The sequence below is a fragment of the Portunus trituberculatus genome, chromosome 50 (genome assembly GCF_017591435.1).
Source record: "Portunus trituberculatus isolate SZX2019 chromosome 50, ASM1759143v1, whole genome shotgun sequence".
Taxonomy (NCBI): domain Eukaryota; kingdom Metazoa; phylum Arthropoda; class Malacostraca; order Decapoda; family Portunidae; genus Portunus; species Portunus trituberculatus.
Window position 1 is genome coordinate 27,855,513 of NC_059304.1, and position 21,906 is coordinate 27,877,418.

A 21,906-nucleotide genomic window follows, 5' to 3' on the forward strand; every position below is an offset into this window, starting at 1 on the left:
TATTTACGGTAAGAAAATTTCTTATATACGGTATCCGCCTGTGTATTGCTTACACCATATCGTAGCGCCACCACGCCACCACAACAATCAGTCTGTTCTCACGTTTCCCACTGAACACAAGTGAAATCTTTACAGCATGTTTTTGGATGATATTATTATCACGACACACAGTAACACACCCATAATAGCCCCAAAACATTCTGCAGACACTGCTGGAGTTGAAAAGGCAAAGTGAAAGAGGAGTAGTCTGACATTGGAGGTAAGGGAGAAGGTCTGTCTGCCATAAATTAAAACTTGGGCCTAGCTTAGCCTACAGTCTGGATGGTGTTAAAGAATTGTGAGGCTATAAAAAAAAAAAGCTGGGGAGAATGTAATGGATCTGCAGAGCAGAGCCTTGTCTGCCCACTCAGTGGAAGATGAGTAAGAGCCAAAATCCCTACTGTCCCTTAGCCTTGGAAGGGACATCATTTGATAGAACACGTGGCAAGTGAAAGGTAAATAAAAACATTTTCTGTTTATTTTTTTAAGCAGTACTTTACATTATTTTGTATGACTATTTTCATGTATTTTCATGTCTGTAGGGGTGACTTTCGACGTACTGGAACACATCCCCTATTATTACATGTTATAATGGGTTTGGTATACGGTAATTTTGATTTGCTGTAAAGTTTTCAGGAACACATATGTACCGTATAACGAGGACTTATTGTATATATATATATATATATATATATATATATATATATATATATATATATATATATATATATATATATATATATATATATATACAGTAAAAGTCCTGAAATCCGGACGTTATGGGGGTTCAGGCATTGCGGATTCTACGATTTTCCAGATTGTAAGATAGTAGGGCTAAAAGTAAGATTAAAATCTTGAGGTTATTATGTAAACCCCACTAAACTAACCCCAACTTGCTATATCTCTTTGTAGTACTGTCGTAACATCTTACAGGGATTGTTACTACCACCAGTCCACTGTGTACTTCCTCACCACACCACACAAGATTTACGTAGGCTTTTTTTTTTTCTTGAAGATTTGCCAGACAATGAGGGGAGCGGCATGGGCCTTTCCAGCCATTATGGCGGCCCATATGTGATGATTGCTCTTTTCCTACTTGTTAACTTGTATTTGTGTAGGTGATTTCACTATTTTACGTAGGCTCTTCCACCATCCACATATACTGAGAAGTTTGAGTGATTGTACTGTATTGTACCCCACATAATATGTATACAGTCCACAATACTTATCTGATAATCCTCAAAGTTTGCACGAAACACCCCTACATGATAAGAAGGTTGGTGTGTGGGTTGCAATTTCCAGACGTAGAATTGTTGGCCCTATTTTCTTTATGAACACAATAAACAGCGAGCGCTATTGTTCAGATATTCTTCATGCCTTCATCGGTCAGATGACAAGTGATGAAATCAATTACTCATGGTTTCAACAGGATGGTGCTACTGTCCACACATCTGGCAGATCTATGCATTTATTAAAGGAATTCTTTGGAGACGGCATTATTTCAAAAGATGTGTGGCCCCCCCGTTCACCAGATCTGAATTCACCAGACTTTTATGTATGGGGAGTAGCAAAATCTGCAGTGTATCGAGATCGTCCGTGCACGCTGGATGACTTGCAAGCAGCAATAACAGCATTCATTCAGTCTATTTCAAACGAGCAACTGCTAGCAGTGTTTAGAAACAAAATAAGAAGGGTCCAAGCCTGTATTGATGCTAAGGGAGATCACTTTCAACATAATTTATAATTGTCATTCATATTTACCTCCTGTATTCTATATTGAAACATGTATGTTAATAAATATGTAAGTGCACAGTGACTTTCTGAACACCCTGTATATATATATATATACAGTAAGTGAATTATTAATTAAATATCGCGGTATTTCATTACTAATTCACTATCACTCACTGCCATGGAGTCAAGGTTATCCTCGTGGCATGAGCGTCTCATCTCTGCTTTATTTTTGGTATTCCATGTAAGATTTCACTTTATGCATTACAAAACAATCCTTTCTTTGGGGCAAGGTTTGTAAAAAACTAATAGAAATGTTGTTTTGTGAACATAAATGCATATATAAGACAGTAACACCACCTGGAGAGGTGGTGTTACCAGCAACCTGAGAGCAACCTCATAGCAATCTCGTTACCGTCCCTCCAAGCGTTCATGGATGCCGTTTCGTGGCAGGAGGTTGCTCTGACGTTGTTAAAGTTACTTGGATCCAGCTCCTGGCAGCCAATGAGTACTTTTAGGTGGGCTACCAACCTCCACCTGCCAACAGCAACGAATCTTTGTGGATGCTATTTTACAAAAGTTGGTATGTGAGTAGGAGGTTGCTATGGAGGTTGTCTGTACCAACATAGACAACAACCTGCTTCTTGGATCCGGCCCCAGAGCTCCCACCTATCAGCCAGCTGCGGAACTCTCTGGCGTGCAGTTTGAAATTGCGTGTGGCGCTCAGTTTGAAAATCCGTTTGGGCCAAATCACGTATAAGCAAACCGATCATGCAAATTAAATTAATTATAATACTTTTGGGGTCGCAATATAACAAAAACGCGTAAATCAAACACACGTAAATCGAGTTACTTGTGTATATATATATATATATATATATATATATATATATATATATATATATATATATATATATATATATATATACAGGCAACCCCCGTTTAACGAAGGTTCACACAATGAAATTTTGCTACAACGAAGGTTTCATTTTACTACCATCTGCTCGTTTAACAAACACCAAACTCGCTTTAACGAAGTTTTATCCAGGTAATTTTTTCCAAATTTGAAAGCCCCACCGTATCATGCAAGCTGACAGGTTTTTGAATACATCAGGAGCTGCTGGTACTAAGGCCTGCCTCAGGAGAAATCCTGAGACATCTGTAGAATAAAGATCAAGATCAAGCCTCTCATGGACAACACAGGTGCTGCCGATACAAAGGCCTGACTCAGAAGAAATTCTGTGTCACCTGTAGCATCAAGATCAAGATCACGCACACCACTCACTTCCCAGTCAAAACATAACAGCGTCACCAGCAGCTCATCTTCCCTAGTTCAACTTACCACCAAAATGCCCTGCAATGTGGCCTAATGTTCCTAAGAAGACCAGGAAGGGTCTTACTCTCGAAGTGAAGCTGGGTACTATTCACAGACACGAGAGAGGCCAGAAAACTAATAACATTGCTCGCCACCATCTTGACTCCACCTATTGTCTACTATTTTCAAGTCAACAGACTCTATTAAGAAGGCTGGTGAGACTGTATCTTCCTTGCAAGCTAAAAGAACCACCTGAACTCGTGACTCTACAATAGATAAAATGGAAAGCCTTGTGGAAATGTGATAAATAAGTTTTGTATGCGGTACCATGATGCGCACTTTGTTTACATTCCACAGGTTGCCAGTTAGTGTCTTTCCCGTTTCACTCTCCCTTCCTTCATAAAGTTAAGATCATCAACATTATAAAGTTACGTACATACATACAGTAGTGTACATTATAATGACTTAAATTAAACTACCTAAATGTTTAGCTTCATAATTTTTACTTTCATTAAACCTTTTACTGTACTATGATGCACTCTCGCTTTGCTTACTCTCAATGGAAGTTCAAATCAGGGGTTAAACTTGTTATAATCAGTTCGCTTAACGAAGTTTCGCTTAACGAAGTGTTTTCTATGAACGTAACCCCTTCGTTAGACGGGGGTTGCTTATATATATATATATATATATATATATACAGTAGGGTGGAGCGTTTTTTAACTTTTTTTGAAATTCATTTGTGGCTAGTGTGGAAAAGGTGCCAAATGGTGAGAAAAAAATGGTGTTAAAAGCATTTTTCTCTAGGACAGTATCTTCTGTCCCCGCCATCTCATCAAAGTTGGAGAAATAAGGGTCTAAAATGAGTAAACTTCACATAATACCCCATTTTTACAACTTATTATGAAATGCTTGTGGCTAGTGTGCAATATTGTTTTCGAGTTGCATATTAATAGCATACTAAATATGGAAGCTGTACAAATATATCTTCTGTCCCCGCAACGTGCTTGAAATATTGAAAATTCCCAAAAATCAAATACAAAGAAACTTTCATATGGCTAGTTCCTAAGTTGTTTTACAACACTTATACTTTATCTGTGTAAAATTTCATCGAGATCAGTTAATATCTTCTGTTCCCGCCACGTCACTTTTAAATATTTAGTAATTATATTTATTTTTTATATTGCAAGGGATGTCAGTTCGAAGAATACTACAAAGGAAAATTACAAAATCGCTAAAATCTACTGATAAAAGTACAGAGGATCACTTTAGCTGCATAACACACACACACACACAGTTACAAGCCTCCCTTAAATGGAGGGGGGGACTTAAAGATTTTTTTTTTTTTTTTTTTTTAGCTCGTTAAGGTATATCAAGAATAAGTACTAAGACACAGCTCTTCGCCTATTTCTCATTTACATATTGTAAATAAAAAATAGCCCAGAACTCACCACGAGGAGGTGGCTGTGTATCGAGTTCCACCCATTCTCCAGCCCAGCCACCCTACCATTGCTGGATTTACTTAGATCTTAAATTGCTTCTTTGTGTCAAACTTAGGCATATTCTTCCTTGATTCCAATGTATTCTTAATGAATCCTTCTCTTTCTGCTTCTCCGCAAACATGTTCAGATGCTTCTGTTACTAATTTAATTAATCTTTCAACAGCTTGTGTGTGACAGGGGATATCTTTGTAGTGTGATGATAGCATGCCTCCTGTCTGAATAAGTTTTGTTATTTCTTCCTGACTCATGTTCTTTGTTAATGGTGGTTCTGTTATTCCTGTGTTTTGCCACTTGATCATATCAATGAATGTACTGCTGTTGAAATTTAACTCAGAAATTTAAAAACTTCTGATTGCTGATCTGGCTAATGTTCGAGCCTTCAAAATTCTTCACCATCCCAACTCTCTGATATTCTTTTGGTCGTCGTTTATCATAGAAAGTAAGATGTTTTCTGGATGGCCAAAGTACGCATTTCTCTGAATAACTGGATTAACTATTGCTTGAATATTTGCATCCAACATTGCAGCTCTTCTAACAGTATCATGAAGGTGTTTGGCTCCAAAAATAACTGATGGCTTGCATTTAATTTTGAACCACATTGGTGCATAAACTTCCATTATGTATTTTACTATTGCTATTTTCTGTGGGATTTTCTGCTGTCATGTACAAGCGAAGAATTCTATTCGCTGTAGTGATCCAACGTGAATGCGCAATTTTACCTGGATTGCGATTCATTAAGGATTCTCCACAAACACCAGAGGAAACTGCTCTATATGCTTCAAGCAAATACTTCTGATCAGTGCTTAAATCTGAAAGTTCAACTTCAATGTTGATCTCTTCTGCCTGGATGGGTTCAAAGTCAATAATAGGCAGATTCTCACAGTTAGACAGTTGTTTTCCAATTGTACCACTAAAGCCTCTGGGTCCTGTTGTAGGCCCATCTAATTTTGTAATCAGATGCCTCAGTGGCAATTTGTTACCATGCAGTTGACACACAAACCATTGTAATGGTCTTCCAAGTTGTTGTTCTAGAAGAGAAATTACACCATTCTTTCTGCCAGTATTTACTGCAGTGCCATCACAACCAACTGCCTGAAGTTCAGAAGTATTAATGTTTTTGTGATTCAGAAAATCAGTAATTCCTGACGCAATTGCATGCGATGTTCCAGATGACACAACTGTGACCAAGGTATTCAGAGTCAGGCTCCTTGACACAAGTTATATGTTCTTCAGTTACTACTTGTTTAGCAGTCTTATTCCCTTTTTTAACCTTCGAGAGAGTTCTATCTTTTTGTCCATCAAAGAATAGGCTAACAACATTTTTTTGATCAGTCTCATCATGTTGTTTTGTTTCAACTCTCTTCTTACCTCGAGCTCGACGAATTTTACTTCGGTCAACAATTTTGGAGGCATCTTCAGGAGATATTATTCCAATATCTTTTAAAGTAGCACTAACTATACTTGCTGCAGTTCTGTCTGAAACTCGTGACCTGTCACAAGCTAATGCAACAGATGGTAGCCTCAAAAAAAATTAGTGCTACTTGGAGTTTTGTCTGTTCTATATTCAATTTCAGAGTTATCATCACATTCATCAGTTGTAGATGTAGCATCTGAATCTGAAAACGAAGCAAGAGTTGCAGCACCACTCATTGATGGTTCAGAGTGAGATGGACCTGCTTTGCCTTGACTTCTTTTTTCTTTCCTCAGTAATTGCTTTGTCAGTTTTTGCGTGGTTGCTTTGTCAATAGCTCCAATAGCCATTTTTCTGTTGGTCCTTTGATCGTTTATAAATTTTGCTTCTCGCTGTGGAACCTTTCTAGCTGCATCACATGAGCAGTTGTTTATCGCACATTTACAGGCTGCAATGTCAAAAAGTTTTAAACTGTCTTCTTTGAATACTGTTACTTTATTTATGAAGCTCGGTTTGTCTTTCCTCTTGGAGGAGTAATCCTTCATCAAACTGTTGTACTTGGTGTGGTAGTTATCTAACATTGCACGAACACGCCTTGAAGAAAGAGTTGGTACAGAAGCAGACTTCCAAATATCTAGTAACTGTTCGTTGACAGAATTGGCAATGTCATCCCAAAGTGGTTGCTTTTTTGTTGTTTTCAACTGTACTCTCCCACAAACATGCTTTCATGACATCTCCGTATGTTGGGAGGCATCTCTTACTGAGCTGACAAGGATTCCCAAAAACAGGGCAAGTAAATGCTTGTCTCGTATTCTGTAGAGAGCTCATGGCTTCACACACGTCTCTCCCCTCTGAGCTCTACTGGGCAACTAACGTGGCGCGCTACCCCGCACTGCCCACAGGCTGCTGTGAGCCTGTAATCACATGAGCGGCAACAGCTATGAGACACCCCCCCCGCCCCACCATTAACCAATCCAATGAGGGAGGCTAGTAACTGTGTGTGTGTAATGCCGCTAAAGTGATCCTTTGTTTATTTATCTTGTAGATTTTAGCGGTTTATTAAGTTTTTCCTTGCATAAATAAATATAATTACTTAATATTTAAAAGTGACGTGGCAGGAACAGAAGATATTAACTGATCTCGATGAAATTTTACACAGATAAAGTATAAGTGTTGTAAAACAACTTAGGAACTAGAAGATATATTTTTTTTTTTTTTTTTTTTACATTACAAGGGCACTGGCCAAGGGCAAACAAAGTGTTGGAAAAAAAAAAATCCCGCTGGTTGCCAGGCCCTGTTAAGAGGAAAGTAGAAAGAGAAAAAACAAAAAAATCTAAAAGGAGGGTCCAGTTAACGTACGAGGTGTCTTGACACTCCTCTTTTGAAAGAGTTTAAGTCATAGGCAGGTGGAAATACAGACACAGGTAGAGAGTTCCAGAGTTTACCAGTGTAGGGAATGAAGGAGTGAAGATACTGGTTAACTCTTGCATTAGGAAGATGGACAGAATAGGGATGAGAAGAAGTAGAGAGTCTTGTGCAGCGAGGCCGCAGGAGGGGGAAGGCATGCAGTTAGCAAGTTCAGAAGAGCAGACAGCATGAAAACAGCGGTAGAAGACAGATAAAGATGCAACATTGCGGCGGTGACTTAAAGAATCAAGACAGTCAGTTAGAGGAGAAGAGTTGATAAGACGAAAAGCTTTAGATTCCACCTTGTTTAGTAAAGCTGTGTGTGGATCCCCAGACATGAGAGCCATACTCCATACACGGGCGGATAAGGCCCTTGTACAGAGCAAGCAGCTGGGAGGGAGAAAAATGGACGAAGACGCCATAGGACACCTAACTTCTTGGAAGCTGATTTAGCAAGAGTAGAGATGTGAAATTTCCAGTTTAGATTTTTAGTGAAGGATAGACCGAGTGTGTTTAATGTAGAGGAGAGGGAAGTTGAGTGTTATTGAAGAAGAGAGGATAGTTGTCTGGAAGGTTATGTCGAGTAGATAGTTGTAGAAATTGAGTTTTGAGGCATTGAACAAAACCAGGTTTTCTCTGCCCCAATCAGAAACAAGTGAAAGATCAGAAGTTAGGCGTCCTATAGCATCTCGCCTTGAGTCATTTAATTGTTGTTGGGTTGGGCGTCTGTTGAACGCTGTTGAATAATGCAGGGTGGTATCATCAGCATAGGAGTGGATAGGGCATTGAGTCAGATTTAGGAGATCATTGATGAATAATAGAAAGAGAGTGGGTGATAGGACAGAACCCTGTGGAACACCACTGTTGATAGTTTTAGGGAAGAACAGTGACCGTCTACTACAGCAGCAATAGAACGATCGGAAAGGAAACTGGAGATGAAGGTACAGAGAGAAGGATAGAATCCGTAGGAGGGTAGTTTAGAAATTAAAGATTTGTGCCAGACTCTATCGAAGGCTTTCGATATGTCAAGGCCGACAGCAAAGGTTTCACCGAAGTCCCTAAAGAGGATGACCAAGATTCAGTTAGGAAAGTAAGAAGATCACCAGTAGATCTGCCTTTACGGAAACCATACTGGCAATCAGAGAGAAGGTTGTGAGCTGATAGATGCCTCATTATCTTCCTATTAAGGATAGACTCAAAGGCTTTAGAAAGGCAGGAAATCAAAGCTATAGGGCGGTAGTTAGAAGGATTGGAGTGGTCACCTTTTTAGGGACAGGTTGAATGTGAGCAAACTTCCAGCAAGAAGGATAAATAGAAGTAGAGAGACACAGATGAAAGAGTTTGACCAGGCAGTGAGCGAGTTCGGAAGCACAGTTTTGAGAACAACAGGAGGGACTCCATCCGGACCGTAAGCCTTCCGAGAATCAAGGCCAGAGAGGGCCAGGAAAACGTCTTTATAAAGAATTTTAATTTTAGGGATGAAGTAGTCAGAGGGTGGAGGAGTAGGAGGAATATGCCCAGAATCATCCAAAGTTGAGTTGGTAGCAAAGGTTTGAGCGAAGAGTTCAGCTTTAGAAAAGAAGAGACAGCTGTAGAGCCATCTGGATGAAGTAAAGGAGGGAAAGACGAAGAAGTAAAGTTGTTAGAGATATTATTGGCTAGATGCCAGAAATCTCGAGAGGAGTTAGAATTGGAAAGACTTTGACATTTTCTATTGATGAAAGAGTTTTTAGTAAGTTGGAGAATAGATTTGGCATGATTACGGGCAGAAATATATAGGGCATGAGTTTCAGCAGTTGGATGGCTACGGAACCGTTTGTGAGCCGCCTCTCTATCATTGACAGCACGAGAACAAGCAGAGTTAAACCAAGGCTTTTTAGCTTTAGGGTTAGAGAAAGTATGAGGAATGTATAGCTCCATGCCAGAGATAATCACCTCTGTTATGCGCTCGGCACAAAGAGAAGGATCTCTGACATGAAAACAATAATCATCCCAAGGAAATCAGAATAGTACTGCCTTAGTTCCTCCCACTTAGCAGAGTTAAAATGCCAGAAGCACCTCCGCTTAGGCGGGTCCTGAGGCTGCACTGGAGTGATAGAACTGGTAACGGAAATTAGATTGTGGTCGGAGGAGCCCAACGGAGAGGAAAGTTTAACAGAGTAAGCAGAAGGGTTGGAGGTTAGGAAAAGATCAAGAATGTTGGGCGTGTCTCCAAGGCGGTCAGGAATACGGGTAGGGAACTTCACTAGCTGCTCTAGGTCATGAAGGATAGCAAAGTTGAAGGTTTGTTCACCAGGTTGGTCAGTGAAAGAAGATGAAAGCCAAAGCTGGTGGTGAACATTGAAATCCCTAAAATGGAGATCTCAGCAAAGGAAAGTGAGATAAGATGTGCTCCACCTTGGAAGTCAAATAGTCAAAGAATTTTACATAGTCAGAGGAATTAGGTGAGAGGTATACAGCACAGATGAATTTAGTTAGAGAGTGACATTGAAGTCTTAGCCAGATGGTAGAAAATTCTGAAGATTCAAGATTGTGGGCACGAGAGCAAGTGGTGTCGTTACGCACGTATGCGCAACATCCAGCTTTGGATTGAAAATGAGGATAGAGCAAGTAGGAGGGAACAGAAAAGGGGCTGCTGTCAGTAGTCACAGACAACTGTGTTTCGGTTAGGAAGAGAAGATGAGGTTTAGTAGAGGAGAGGTGGTGTTCCACAGATTGAAAATTAGAACGAAGGCCACGAATGTTGCAGAAATTGATAGTGAAAGTATTAGATGAAGTGTCAAGACACCCAAGGTCGACAGCAGAGGGCAGTCCGACCTGGGGACATTTATGGTCCCCTCCCCAGAGGGGGACTCCGAGGCAGGGCGTGGTGAAGCCATTATTAAATTTTGATTTGAAGAGAGTGTAAAAGTGTAAGGTGTTGTAGTGTAGTGTAGGAAGTAGTAGAAGTTGTCTTTAGAGGGCAGGCTGCAGCTGCTCAATTGTATAAATGAGACCACAAAGGGAACCGGGAAGAGAGGACACGGGGAATCACTCAGTCTGCAGCACTGCCTACATCCCCGTAAGTACCTCTCCTGGAGTATTCCACCGGGCGGCAGGTGACTACTGCCTACTCCATACCATACCATATTTGTACAGCTTCCATATTTAGTATGCTATTAACCCTTGAAAGCCCATTCATTTATTTGTTGGGCAATTTCAATTATTTTTTATATGTTTTTATTGACACTATTCTAAGACATTTTTACTCTTTATGTTTATCCTCAAAAATTCTTCATTATTGGAAAAAATGGCCGTCACCTGAAGGTGACACTGAGCACTAGACGTACTATACTAGCTCAACATTGCTGACTATTCTTGCTTTCAAAAACGTAAAACATATATCGTTTATGTACATCATTGAACAGATGCCGCTAATGGGAATTATTGTTGATCAAATCAAATGCATTATAAAGGTTTACTGAATATTTATTGATCATAATTCTATCATTGTTACATACTTTGACAATGAATATCCTTTTCCTTCAACAGAGAACCATATATATTTGACTCAGGCATCTGAGGAAAAATAAGAATACCATTCCTATGATCTAACATAATCAGTTATGCACATTGGAGACATGCTTTTCGTATACATTATAAAAATATCATAGTTATGGAAGTGATATTGATGGATGATGGACTTCCACTCCTGCCAAGTAAAAGAAAGTGACAAAATGATCCACCTAAAAAAATCTTTTGTCCTTATTTGTTATGGAAGACAGAAACAGTATCCTTGTTATTTATGGAAGACATATGTTGTTTCCTTATTTATTATGGAAGACATAGAAGCAGTGCACATGAAGAGGTACAGTGCACTTTTGCACCTGATTCTGGTCCTCTGGTGACACTCTGCACATCGGGCTTGGTTGCATGGTTCTTGTACATGGCCCAAAATGTCAGCATCAGTGCGTACTTTCTGATGCACTCTTTTCTCCCCCCTTACTCCGCAGTAAGGTGACTTTGTAGATGGTGTCTGATAAGTTCCTAAGTAGCCTTGAACTACTGATCGCCTAAAGTCACAGTATGTCATTTTACTATTGCCACAGATTCTATGAATCTGCCATGCATTTTGGCATGCTGCATCAAGACCAAATGCAAAAAGGGGAAACCACCATTTCTTTCCTCTAAAGGACACCCTCAGACCATCTACATTTTGGTCAAACCGATCCACTCCTCCCATGAATTTATTGTACATGGTCACCACATATGGACAATCAACTTTGATTTTCTGCCTCTTCTTAGCTACACTTGCAACTCTGTCCACTTTTGTTATCGGTTGGCACCCAAAACAATTTGATGCAAGTGTTTCTTTACCATCTTCTGGAGGAAAATCGTGACTTGTACTACATCTCTGCCTCTAATTTCTTGACTTGCACCTGCTGATTCTTGGTACTCATCGTCATCGTCTGTGCTCTCCAATATTTGTAGCATCTCTTCAACAGTCAGACTGAAGCAAAAAAAAAAAAAAAAAAAAAAAAAAAAAAATATATATATATATATATATATATATATATATATATATATATATATATATATATATATATATATAGTATGTTGTCTATAAATTACATAGCTAGTTGTTCTGTCATCATGTCCACAAACATACCGGAAAAAAATAAAACACTAGATAACAAGTGATAAATAAAGACTATTCAGCTGCAAACTATACACCTATCATCTGCTGTTTTCACACAATGGTATCGGAATAGTATCTCTAGTGTCCAGTGTCACCTACAGGTGACACGCAAAATGTATTGGAAAATATCATACCAGAGATAAATCTAATGGCTATATGGATGTGATGCTTTCATTTAGCATCCTATTGTGTTTTTCAACAAAGATACAGAACACAGTCACTCACCTCTTAACTCTGTGTTCAGCCATTATAAGAGAAGAACTTGAACATTTGGTGAAATTCCCTCAGAGCATCATCTTCATCCTTCTGGTGTGTCTATGTACAAAGACACTGGCGGGTGATGAGTATATCAAAGAAAACAGACATGATGGGGCTTGTAGAAAACTTAAACTTAATGGCTACCTAAAATAAATTTCGGAGATATAGCAAAAGGAAATCGTGTCACCTATAGGTGACACTGGGCGCTGACGGGTTAATATGCAACTCGAAAACAATATTGCACACTAGCCACAAGCATTTCATAATAAGTTGTAAAAATGGGGTATTATGTGAAGTTTACCCATTTTAGACCCTTATTTCTCCAACTTTGATGAGATGGCGGGGACAGAAGATACTGTCCTAGAGAAAAATGCTTTTAACACCATTTTTTTCTCACCATTTGGCACCTTTTCCACACTAGCCACAAATGAATTTCAAAAAAAGTAAAAAAACGCTCTACCCTAATATACAAGGGATCCTTGCAATTCGACGAGGTTAGGGCGGTTTTTCATCGGTTGAATCAGCATTTATTTGAATCGTGAAGCAATTTTTCCCCTAAGATACTTAAGAATTGGGGGGGATAGGGACCAACCTTCGGCCTAGACCTCCCAAAACATCACTATAACCTCTAAAAAAACACTAACTTTGACTAATTCTGTACTATTAAAGGTTTCATTTATATCTAAATTTTTTTTAAAAACACATTAGGGTGCTGTACAGTACATTTTTGGAAATAAAAACACTTGCAGCAGTCTCACAGTACTTGTCCCTGTTCTTCTAAATTGATGATACTGTTGATATAGGGACACCCATTTGCGCTGCAACCACACTGTGAGCTATACCGGCCCCACACTTTCTTATAAGCTCAAGCTTATCTTTGAAAGGCAGGAAATTGTGCTTCTTAGGGCTAGGGCTGGAGGTGGCTTTGTGCAGAATGGTCAAAGCGGCGTGGAGGCAGGAGGTGGAATGGCGGAGCGTGGCCTGCATAAACAACGCCTGGGGCGAGAGAGATGCAGAGGAAGCGACACACAGGCAGTGTTGCCAGATTTTCCTAATGAAAAGTAGCAGAAGCACGCTTGAAAAGTAGTGGATTTCACCACAATGTAGCCCAATACAAAAAAATACTACACTCATGCCTCGGTTTTATGGACAAAAAGGGGGAAGACCGGTCCGATAGTTCCGATTGTCCGTAGCTTCCGGCAGATACGTATATGGTATGCTAACAGTGCTGATATCAACAATAACATTACGAAAGAGAAAGAACTGTACTTTTAATTAATCACACCGTCTGATCTGGCACTGTAAAATACTTATACACTGTAAATAAACAACATAATAAAGTGAATTCAACATTTTTAATATATAAAATTAGACTTACCATGGATGGTGAAGAGGTGGTGTGCTGTTGGTATGCTGGGATCTGCCGTGATCGTATAGTGGGGCCCTCAGAAATTTATTCTGAGTCACTGGAGCTTTGCAGCTCCAATGAATCTGTACCTGAAATACTACTGTGCTGGTGCTGTGCTGGTGGGGTGTTAGTACCTGTATGTGAGGTGGAGGGTTGTGGTGATGGTGGACTGGTTGGTAACCTTGGTGCCTGAGGTGAGTGCAGAGTTGCTGGTTTGAAAAATGTGTCTAATTTTAACTGTTTACCACTTTGATATTATTCCTTAATTATGGCCTCTCTAAACAATCTTAGGTTACTGTAGTGAAGATTCAGATCTCTGCTCTTGGTAAATTCCACAAACTGTGGCACAGTGTCCATACAGCTCCTCACCTCCGACAGTCTCGGCAGTGTTACCGACATCTTGTCTTCGTCGTCACTGCTGCTGCTCTCGTGGGTACCGGTCACCTCTGCAGCAATCTCCCCATTTGAGAGTATATGGTATCCCGGATCAGCATCATTCTCATCCAGCCATTCTTGAACATCTTCCAATGTTACGTCTTTTTCGTCTGCGCACTGTAGAACACGGTGGAAATCGCCGGCTTCAAATCCCTCAAAGTCGTAATCAGGTTCAGCGTTCTGTAGAAGTTTCTTCCAGCTGTTTGCTAAGGTAGAAATTTTCAAGTCTTTCCACGAATTAGCAAAGTTAAAAATTGCAGACTTGATTGTGTAACTCTTGATGTTCTCTCGTGTGCGCAGGCCCCTGGTGTCGTTTTGTTTGTCTTCCTCAGTCTCGATTACCACCATAACCTCATCTAAGTAGCGTTTTTGGTATCTCCTTTACACCGCACTGATGACACCTTGGTCCATCGGTTGGATGAGTGATGTGGTGTTGGCAGGCAAATACAGGATACGTATTTTGCCATCAGCACTTACAAGCTTGTCAGCACTAGGGTGAGCAGGCGCATTATCTAGCAGAAGAAGAGCGCTTACGTCATCAAGGTTAAACTTCAAGACATCCTCCTGGTACCGTCGTACTTCTGGTACAAAATGCTTAAAAAACCAGTCGGAGAAAGTCAAAACATTAAACCAAGCTTTCCTGGAGTGGTAATAGTGGACTGGTAAGGTGTGCATGTGATCTTTCAATGCATGGGGACGAGCAGACTTGCCAACAATCACCAGCTTGTGTTGGTGCATATCGTCGGCGTTAGCGTAACAAAGCGCCGAAATCCTCTCCTTACACATCTTCCCCCTCATAACTTCTTCATCCTTTCGTGCCTGTGTACTCTTGGGTAGTGAGCGCCAAAATAAGCCTGTTTCATTTGCGTTGTACACTTGGGACATAAGAAGGCCTTCGTCCTTAATCAACTCATTAAGCTTGACCCGGTAGACCTCAGCACTGACCGTATCTGCACTGCCAGCTTCACCCCTCACCACCAAATCACGCAATCCATACCTGTTTCTGAAACGCCATAACCAACCATCACTAGCACTGAACTGAATACCTAAATGCTTACTGAGCTGTTCACACGCATTACGTATTGTTCCAGAAGTGACCTTGTTCCCACAAGCCTTCTGCTGCACATACCACTTGTACACAGCTTCATCTAACTGCTTCTGACTACCAATCTTCATATGCTTGTGGGGTGCTACAGAACCACTCATACTTGCATAACCATCAACAGAATACTTCACAGCATACTCAGTTAGCTTGGCCTTATCCCTACGGATATCTGAAACAGTTTGTTTTTTTACGCCATATTGTTCACACACCGCCTTGACGGACGCGCCATTTTCCAACTTTCTTATCAACTCGAGTTTCGGTGCCACGGTTAAATTAACCCTTTTTCTTTCTTTCTACTGAAGCTCCAAACGGCATGGTGAATGAATTTGTATCACTGGTACAAGAATTCAAGCACAACACAGTAAAAAAGAGAAAAAAAAATATGGAGGAATGCGATGCACGTCCTGAGACACGTGTAAACAAGGCGACTGCCTGCCAACTAGCAGTCAATTTTGGAACCAACAGACTTTGTCTCTGTAGTGCGCGGGACTTTCAAATAAAATCGGAATCTTCAGAATTTGTCCGTAGCTTCTGAAATCCATTAAATGGGAGTCCGTAAAACCGAGGCATGAGTGTACATATTACTTTAACTACTATATTTTGTACTTACCACTATTTGCTCACATTTCTTTCCATAGGGTTAGGGGGAGGGGAGTGGAGTCCTCTTTCACAATGTACCATTTTTCCATAAATTTTCTCTGGCTTTTTTTTTTTTTTTTTTTTTTAATTATTTCCATTCTTAACTAAATTTAACCAAAACATTTATCTTTTTCTTAACAAAACTCAGTTATTCTTATTGCCTTAAAGATTTTTCCTTTCACTTCGTCTGCATCACTTTTTTTAAAAATTTGCATTATCTAGTAAGTCATATTCTTAACGTACAGTGAGGCGAGAGAAGCGTGATGTCTTCAGTTGCCTACTCACCACAAAAAAAGAAAAAGCACCATAACTACACTGTTCACAATGTCACAGTTAATATTACTACTATTGTTATTATTCTTACTTTTATTAATGTTGTTAATATCATCATTATTATTGTTGACATTTAGAAAAATTGCAAATGTAGCCCAATAATGGCATCAAGCAGCCCAAACATATCATGAATTAAGTAGCCCAAAAAATTGCAGGTAGCAGATTATGAATTTAAGTAGTGCATATCCTTCAAAAGTAGCCCAATCCGCCTAATCTGTGCGGCACAGGGTAGCGTCAGTTTACACTTCCGCCTGGTGGGCTGGGTACAAATTTGTGGTGGCGGCAGATTTGACCAGGTGGGTGGTGCGTGAGATATGAATGTCAAATTGGGAAGTCAGTCAGTTGAACCTTGAGGATTGGGTATTAATTAACTGAGTTCAAATTGGCGATAATTTGAACTGCGAACAGTCGAATCACAAGGATCCTTTTTATATATATATATATATATATATATATATATATATATATATATATATATATATATATATACAGTAAGGTCTCGGTTTACGTCAGAGTTACGTTCCTGAAACATGATGTAAGTCGATTTTGTATGTAACTCGAGTTTCCGTACATTTCAAAGCATATTATCGAGTTTTCAACCAATCATTGTTTATGGTCATTCAGGTAAGTTAAAGGTTATATTGTTATATTATTTACAACTATGTAGGAATATGAAACACAAGCTTGTTTTTGTTGTTGATTAGGGCCACGAACGCGAAGGACTGCAGGTTGCCGAGAGGGGTGGACGCCTGAGGCCGCCAGGAGGGTGGGCAGGTCGAATGTAGTGATGCCCACAGGGCGGACAGCTGGGAGCGTAGTGCAGTGCGGTGGGAGTAGAAGCGTGGGCAGCGGGGCAGAAAATGCAATAGGAAAGGGCAATAGGGATCAGCAGACAGGCGCAGATGGTGCAAGTGAGCTGTGAGTGTCGTGTGGCCCAGGCGAAGGCTCCGGAGTTGTTATTGTTGTGATGGGTGCGTGAGCCCTCAAGGTCGTCAACCTCCCCGTTGTCATGGTAACGGGCTTCCCATTTTCTTCTTCCCTCCCTCACACACAGCTGCTGCCTCCCTTCTCATGTCTTTTAATTATGTCCTCTTTTTCTTGTAGCGTAATGGTTTTCCTTTTCTTACCATCACTGCTGTTACTAAGAAGTTTTCTCTTTGGTGCCATTGAGCAAGATACTAAGAACTTGAGTCAGTAAACACAGAAGTAAGATAACACTCTTGCCAGGGGCAATGGTGTGGTGGAAGTGAGGCAGGGTGTTATTGTATTCAAGCGTGAGGCGGGCGGTGTGGCGGGCAACCACCAACAATAACAATAAATCCTGCACTTTACGATTTATAAATTTTCAATTTTTTTAATCTTAAATTGCCTTATAGTGGACTGACGTAACTACGAGTTTGACGTAACTCGAGACCGACGTAGCCGGGACTTTACTATATATATATATATATATATATATATATATATATATATATATATATATATATATATATATATATATATATATATATATATATATATATATATATATATATATATATATATATATATATATATATATATATATATATATATATATATATATATATATATATATATATATATATATACAGGTAACTTGATTTACGCGTGTTTAATTTACACGTTTTTGTTAATACACGACTGAAAAAAATATTATAATTAATTAAATTTGCACGATTGGTTTGCTTATACACGATTTAGACTACATCCTGCATCCCTCGTATTATCTATTGTTTCTTATGAGAATTATAAGTTTGTTTTATGCAAATTTTGAAATACGCGATGCCTCTTGGAACGCATCTATCGTGTAAATCGAGAGTTACCTGTATAGGGTCATTTCATTGTGAGGAACGTTACAGTTGGAGATAACTTGCTGAACTACTCTTGAATTATATTATTAAAATTGTGCAAAATATATGAATGGCTCTTGTGTGCTATGTTACCAATAATGAGGTTTATAGTAACATGTACGTGACATTTTGTAGTTGTGATAATGAAGGTAGTGAGAAAAAACAGTGTTTGAATAGGGTCAATATGTTGTGCTGCAATTACGATGTATAAGTCAAATTAAAAAAAAGTTTGTATGAAAATTGATAATGAAATAAATGAATCCGTTATTTGTTATAGGAGTTATATAATATGGTATATAAAGAATGATGAATTTGCAGTTTCAAGCAATACTTCATGCTCAACAGACCCTAAAGATGTGTTCACACTTACCAATTTGCCACTGAAATTTTACATAGGTAGAGTTTCCGACTCAAAATCGGTGCCTAGTGACTGGAGAAAGCAGTTGCAAAACAAGACCAACATGTTGGAGTTGATTTGCAACCTTGTTTATGATGTGACGTCGCAGAGTAAGTTTTGAAAATATGGTCTCCAGGTGTCAAGAAGATGTTAGAGTTGGCAAGGGAAAAAGAACACATCTAGGACACCAGAAATTAATTATATTGTGAAAAAAGCTTGTCTTTTGATGAAATAACTGCCACTCTACAAGAACTGTTTCCCTGAATGCAGGGTATTGTTGGAGGTAAGGATTGAAGACTTGTCAGGATTTAATTTGATCACAATTGTGAATAGTCTTCTGAAGATTTTTTTTTTTTTTTTTTTTTTTCGTAGGGAAGAGGGCCAGCCAAGGGCAAAAAACAGAAAGTTAAAAAAGGCCCACTTGAGTGTTAGACACCTCTTGCTTTCCTGCCACTTAGCCAGGGACGTATCCATAGGCATTTTCTTTTCTGTTGACTCCTCCAGTATGCCAAAAGAAGTGCAACCACCACTTCAACATTGTCACTTGAGGAAGACATATTGGCAGGTAGCTGTTTGTTTATATTTACTTCCCGCCAAGGTGCCAACTAGTTGATACTTTCCAGTCGCTACGTGTGACACTTTCCAGCTAGAAGGGATGAGTTGGAAACTCTACCTAAGTAAAATTTCAGTCTCAAATTGGTATGTGTGAACCTGCCTTAACCAAGACACTCCATAAGGTGAACTAACCTAACCTAACATTTTGTAATATAACTGTAGGATCTCAGCTCACCCTAGACTCTGAAGAAGATGAATTAACTTACCCAAACATTTTGTAATATAACTGTGGGGTCTTTCCTAACTCTATACTCTAGATAAGATGCATTAACCTAACCAAACATTTTGTAATATAACTATGGGGTCTTTCAAAACTCTAGATACTAAATAAGATGAATTAATACGTACCTTGCAATGCAATGTGGGTCATCAGTTACTATCCACTGTTGTGATGCGACCCACTGGTAGGTCGTAAACAGTTTTCACATACATCGCATTTTAATCTTACTATTAATAGAAATTGGATTATATGATAAAATTGCAATAAACAGTATGTGTAGGAGGGCATAATAAACACTGATTGATAAGTAATATGAAGCTTATTTTGTTTTTAGTGTAAAAATTATATGAAAAATAGTCATCTTGTTTCCATATTTTCTCTCTAATACATGCAGACAAGCTATATTATCTTGCATTTTTTCCTTCAGAAGAATATCAGACTTTTCTATAACAAATCATTGAAACAGATATCACAATTGGATTTTACTTGACAAGCTTCAGTTACTTTTTATTGATTTATTATATGTTTTCCTGAAATTATTTGGACAAATTATAAATAAACTGCCATTGGAGACACTTTTGAATTGCATATATAAATAAACATAAGTAGAGGAACAAAACATAATACTTGAGCATATAAGTACTCAAAGTTTTCAATACTCAAACACAAAAGTTTGATTTAATACTCAAAAAAATACCTGATAGTCGAACGTCCACACACATGATTGTAAACAAAGGCTCTCTGGTGTCCCTCTACCCCCTCTGCCGGTTGTGAGTTGTGCTGCTGCAGTCATCAGAATAACATTGTCTTGCATTCTATGTGTAGTTTTCATTTATAAACTTACATTAACACCAAAGGCTTATTAGTGTTGAATATATCTGGTAATCAAACAGCCACACATTTGGTCGTATACAAAGCTCTGTCATCTCCCTTCTTGCAGCCGCCACTGTACTGTTCTAATACTGTATTACTGGTAATACCGGTAATACCAGTATTACCTTAGTGCCGGTATACCAGATGCTGGTGCGTATCCCAAGTCCTGCTGCAATCTTGAGAAAAACAACTTTCTTCTGCGTTGTCAGTACTTTTTCACTTCAAAATTTATGATGGCACCAAAGAGGCTTATTAGTGATGAAAATTAGGAATGTGGTGAGAGTGCAAGTGTTAGTGAGCCACAGTACTCCATTAGTGGATTCACAGGAATTACTTCAGGAGAAAAGTTACAAAAACGTTTTCATAGAAGGTGACTCATCGTCTGGTGACCTCACTCCTCTCCCCCACCCTTCTTCCTTCCTCTTCTAAGTTATCCCTCACCAGCTTTCACTTACAGTATGTACAAATCAAAATTGTAAAAAGAAAATACATTGAAATTTTTATAAATTGGATGTTTTGATAAGATTAGAACAAATTACCTGATTTATAGGTATCAATAGTTTAACATTTTAATACTCGAACAGCCATTTGGAATTAGTTAAGTTTGAGTATTGAGTCTCCACTGTAAATAAAAAAAATATACCTGCTATAGAAATTAACACATTTTATTTTATTTTTTTCTAAGACATGTAAGAAAACTATATTGTCTTGCATTTTTCCTTTAGAAGAACATGAAACTTTTCTTTAACAAATAATCCAAGCTGAGATATCACAATTGGACTTTCCTTGATAAGCTTTAATAATTTTCTTTATTGATCTTTTCATAATTTCATAATTTTCCTGATATCATCTTTATTATTTTATTTTATCTTCTTTTTTTTCTGTTGAACTAAGTTAACCATAAGACCATGTAGCATTCAATTTCTAAATATGCAAAACATAGACAAAAATATATAATCAAATTTAGGAAAGGAAAAATATAGTACAGTATAGAGAGACGCATTGAATATCAACAAATAAAGTATGTCTACTGGTGGGTCGTATTGCAGAGAAGTCTCAGATTTTTCACAGTATGTGATGTGATCCACCAGTTTGTTTGGGTGTTCTCTTAGATATCACTCTGCTCTTCTCGCTTCACTGGCTTGACCAGCACTGACGTGACGACAATTTATTTTTATCACAGTGCGGGAGAGTTCGCCGCACTGACAATTGTAGGAAATGTGTTAACTTAACCAAACTTTTTGTAATGTAACTGTGGAGTCTTTCCTAACTCAAGACACAAAATAAAATCAATTGACCTAACCAAACATTTTGTAATATAACTGTAGTGTCTTTCCTAACTTTAGACACTTAATAAAATTAATTAAGGTACCCAAACTTTTTTTAGCAAAGCTGTGAGACTTTGCTCACCCTAGAAAAATAAATATTTTGCAAAACATTGTATAATGTGTAGCATTTTACTTAGCTGTTGTAAGCTCTATGAGCAGCTATCCCAGGATTCCTGTATGGGGTCAAGAGGTACTGTTGTCCCCCAAGAGATGACAGGAACCCACTGGAATTGTGTGCTTGCCAGCCTGGCCATCAAAGTGCCTCCAGGCCACACTCATGCTAGATATGGACATCATTTGTTGACCCTGGCCATTTTGCTACAATGTCCAAAATATTGTAGGCA

At 38.8% G+C, this 21,906-nt stretch overlaps 2 protein-coding genes across 2 annotated transcripts in view; one reads left to right on the forward strand and one right to left on the reverse strand.

The window, feature by feature from the left end:
• Positions 1–21,906, forward strand: part of LOC123500122 (O-phosphoseryl-tRNA(Sec) selenium transferase-like) — a 111,288-nt gene that overhangs the window by 33,948 nt on the left and 55,434 nt on the right. The gene's annotated exons all lie outside the window — the stretch shown is intronic.
• LOC123499940 (tigger transposable element-derived protein 7-like) lies at positions 14,563–15,387 on the reverse strand. Its single transcript, XM_045248472.1, has one exon. It carries the CDS (start codon positions 15,385–15,387, stop codon positions 14,563–14,565), a length of 825 nt encoding a protein of 274 aa, XP_045104407.1.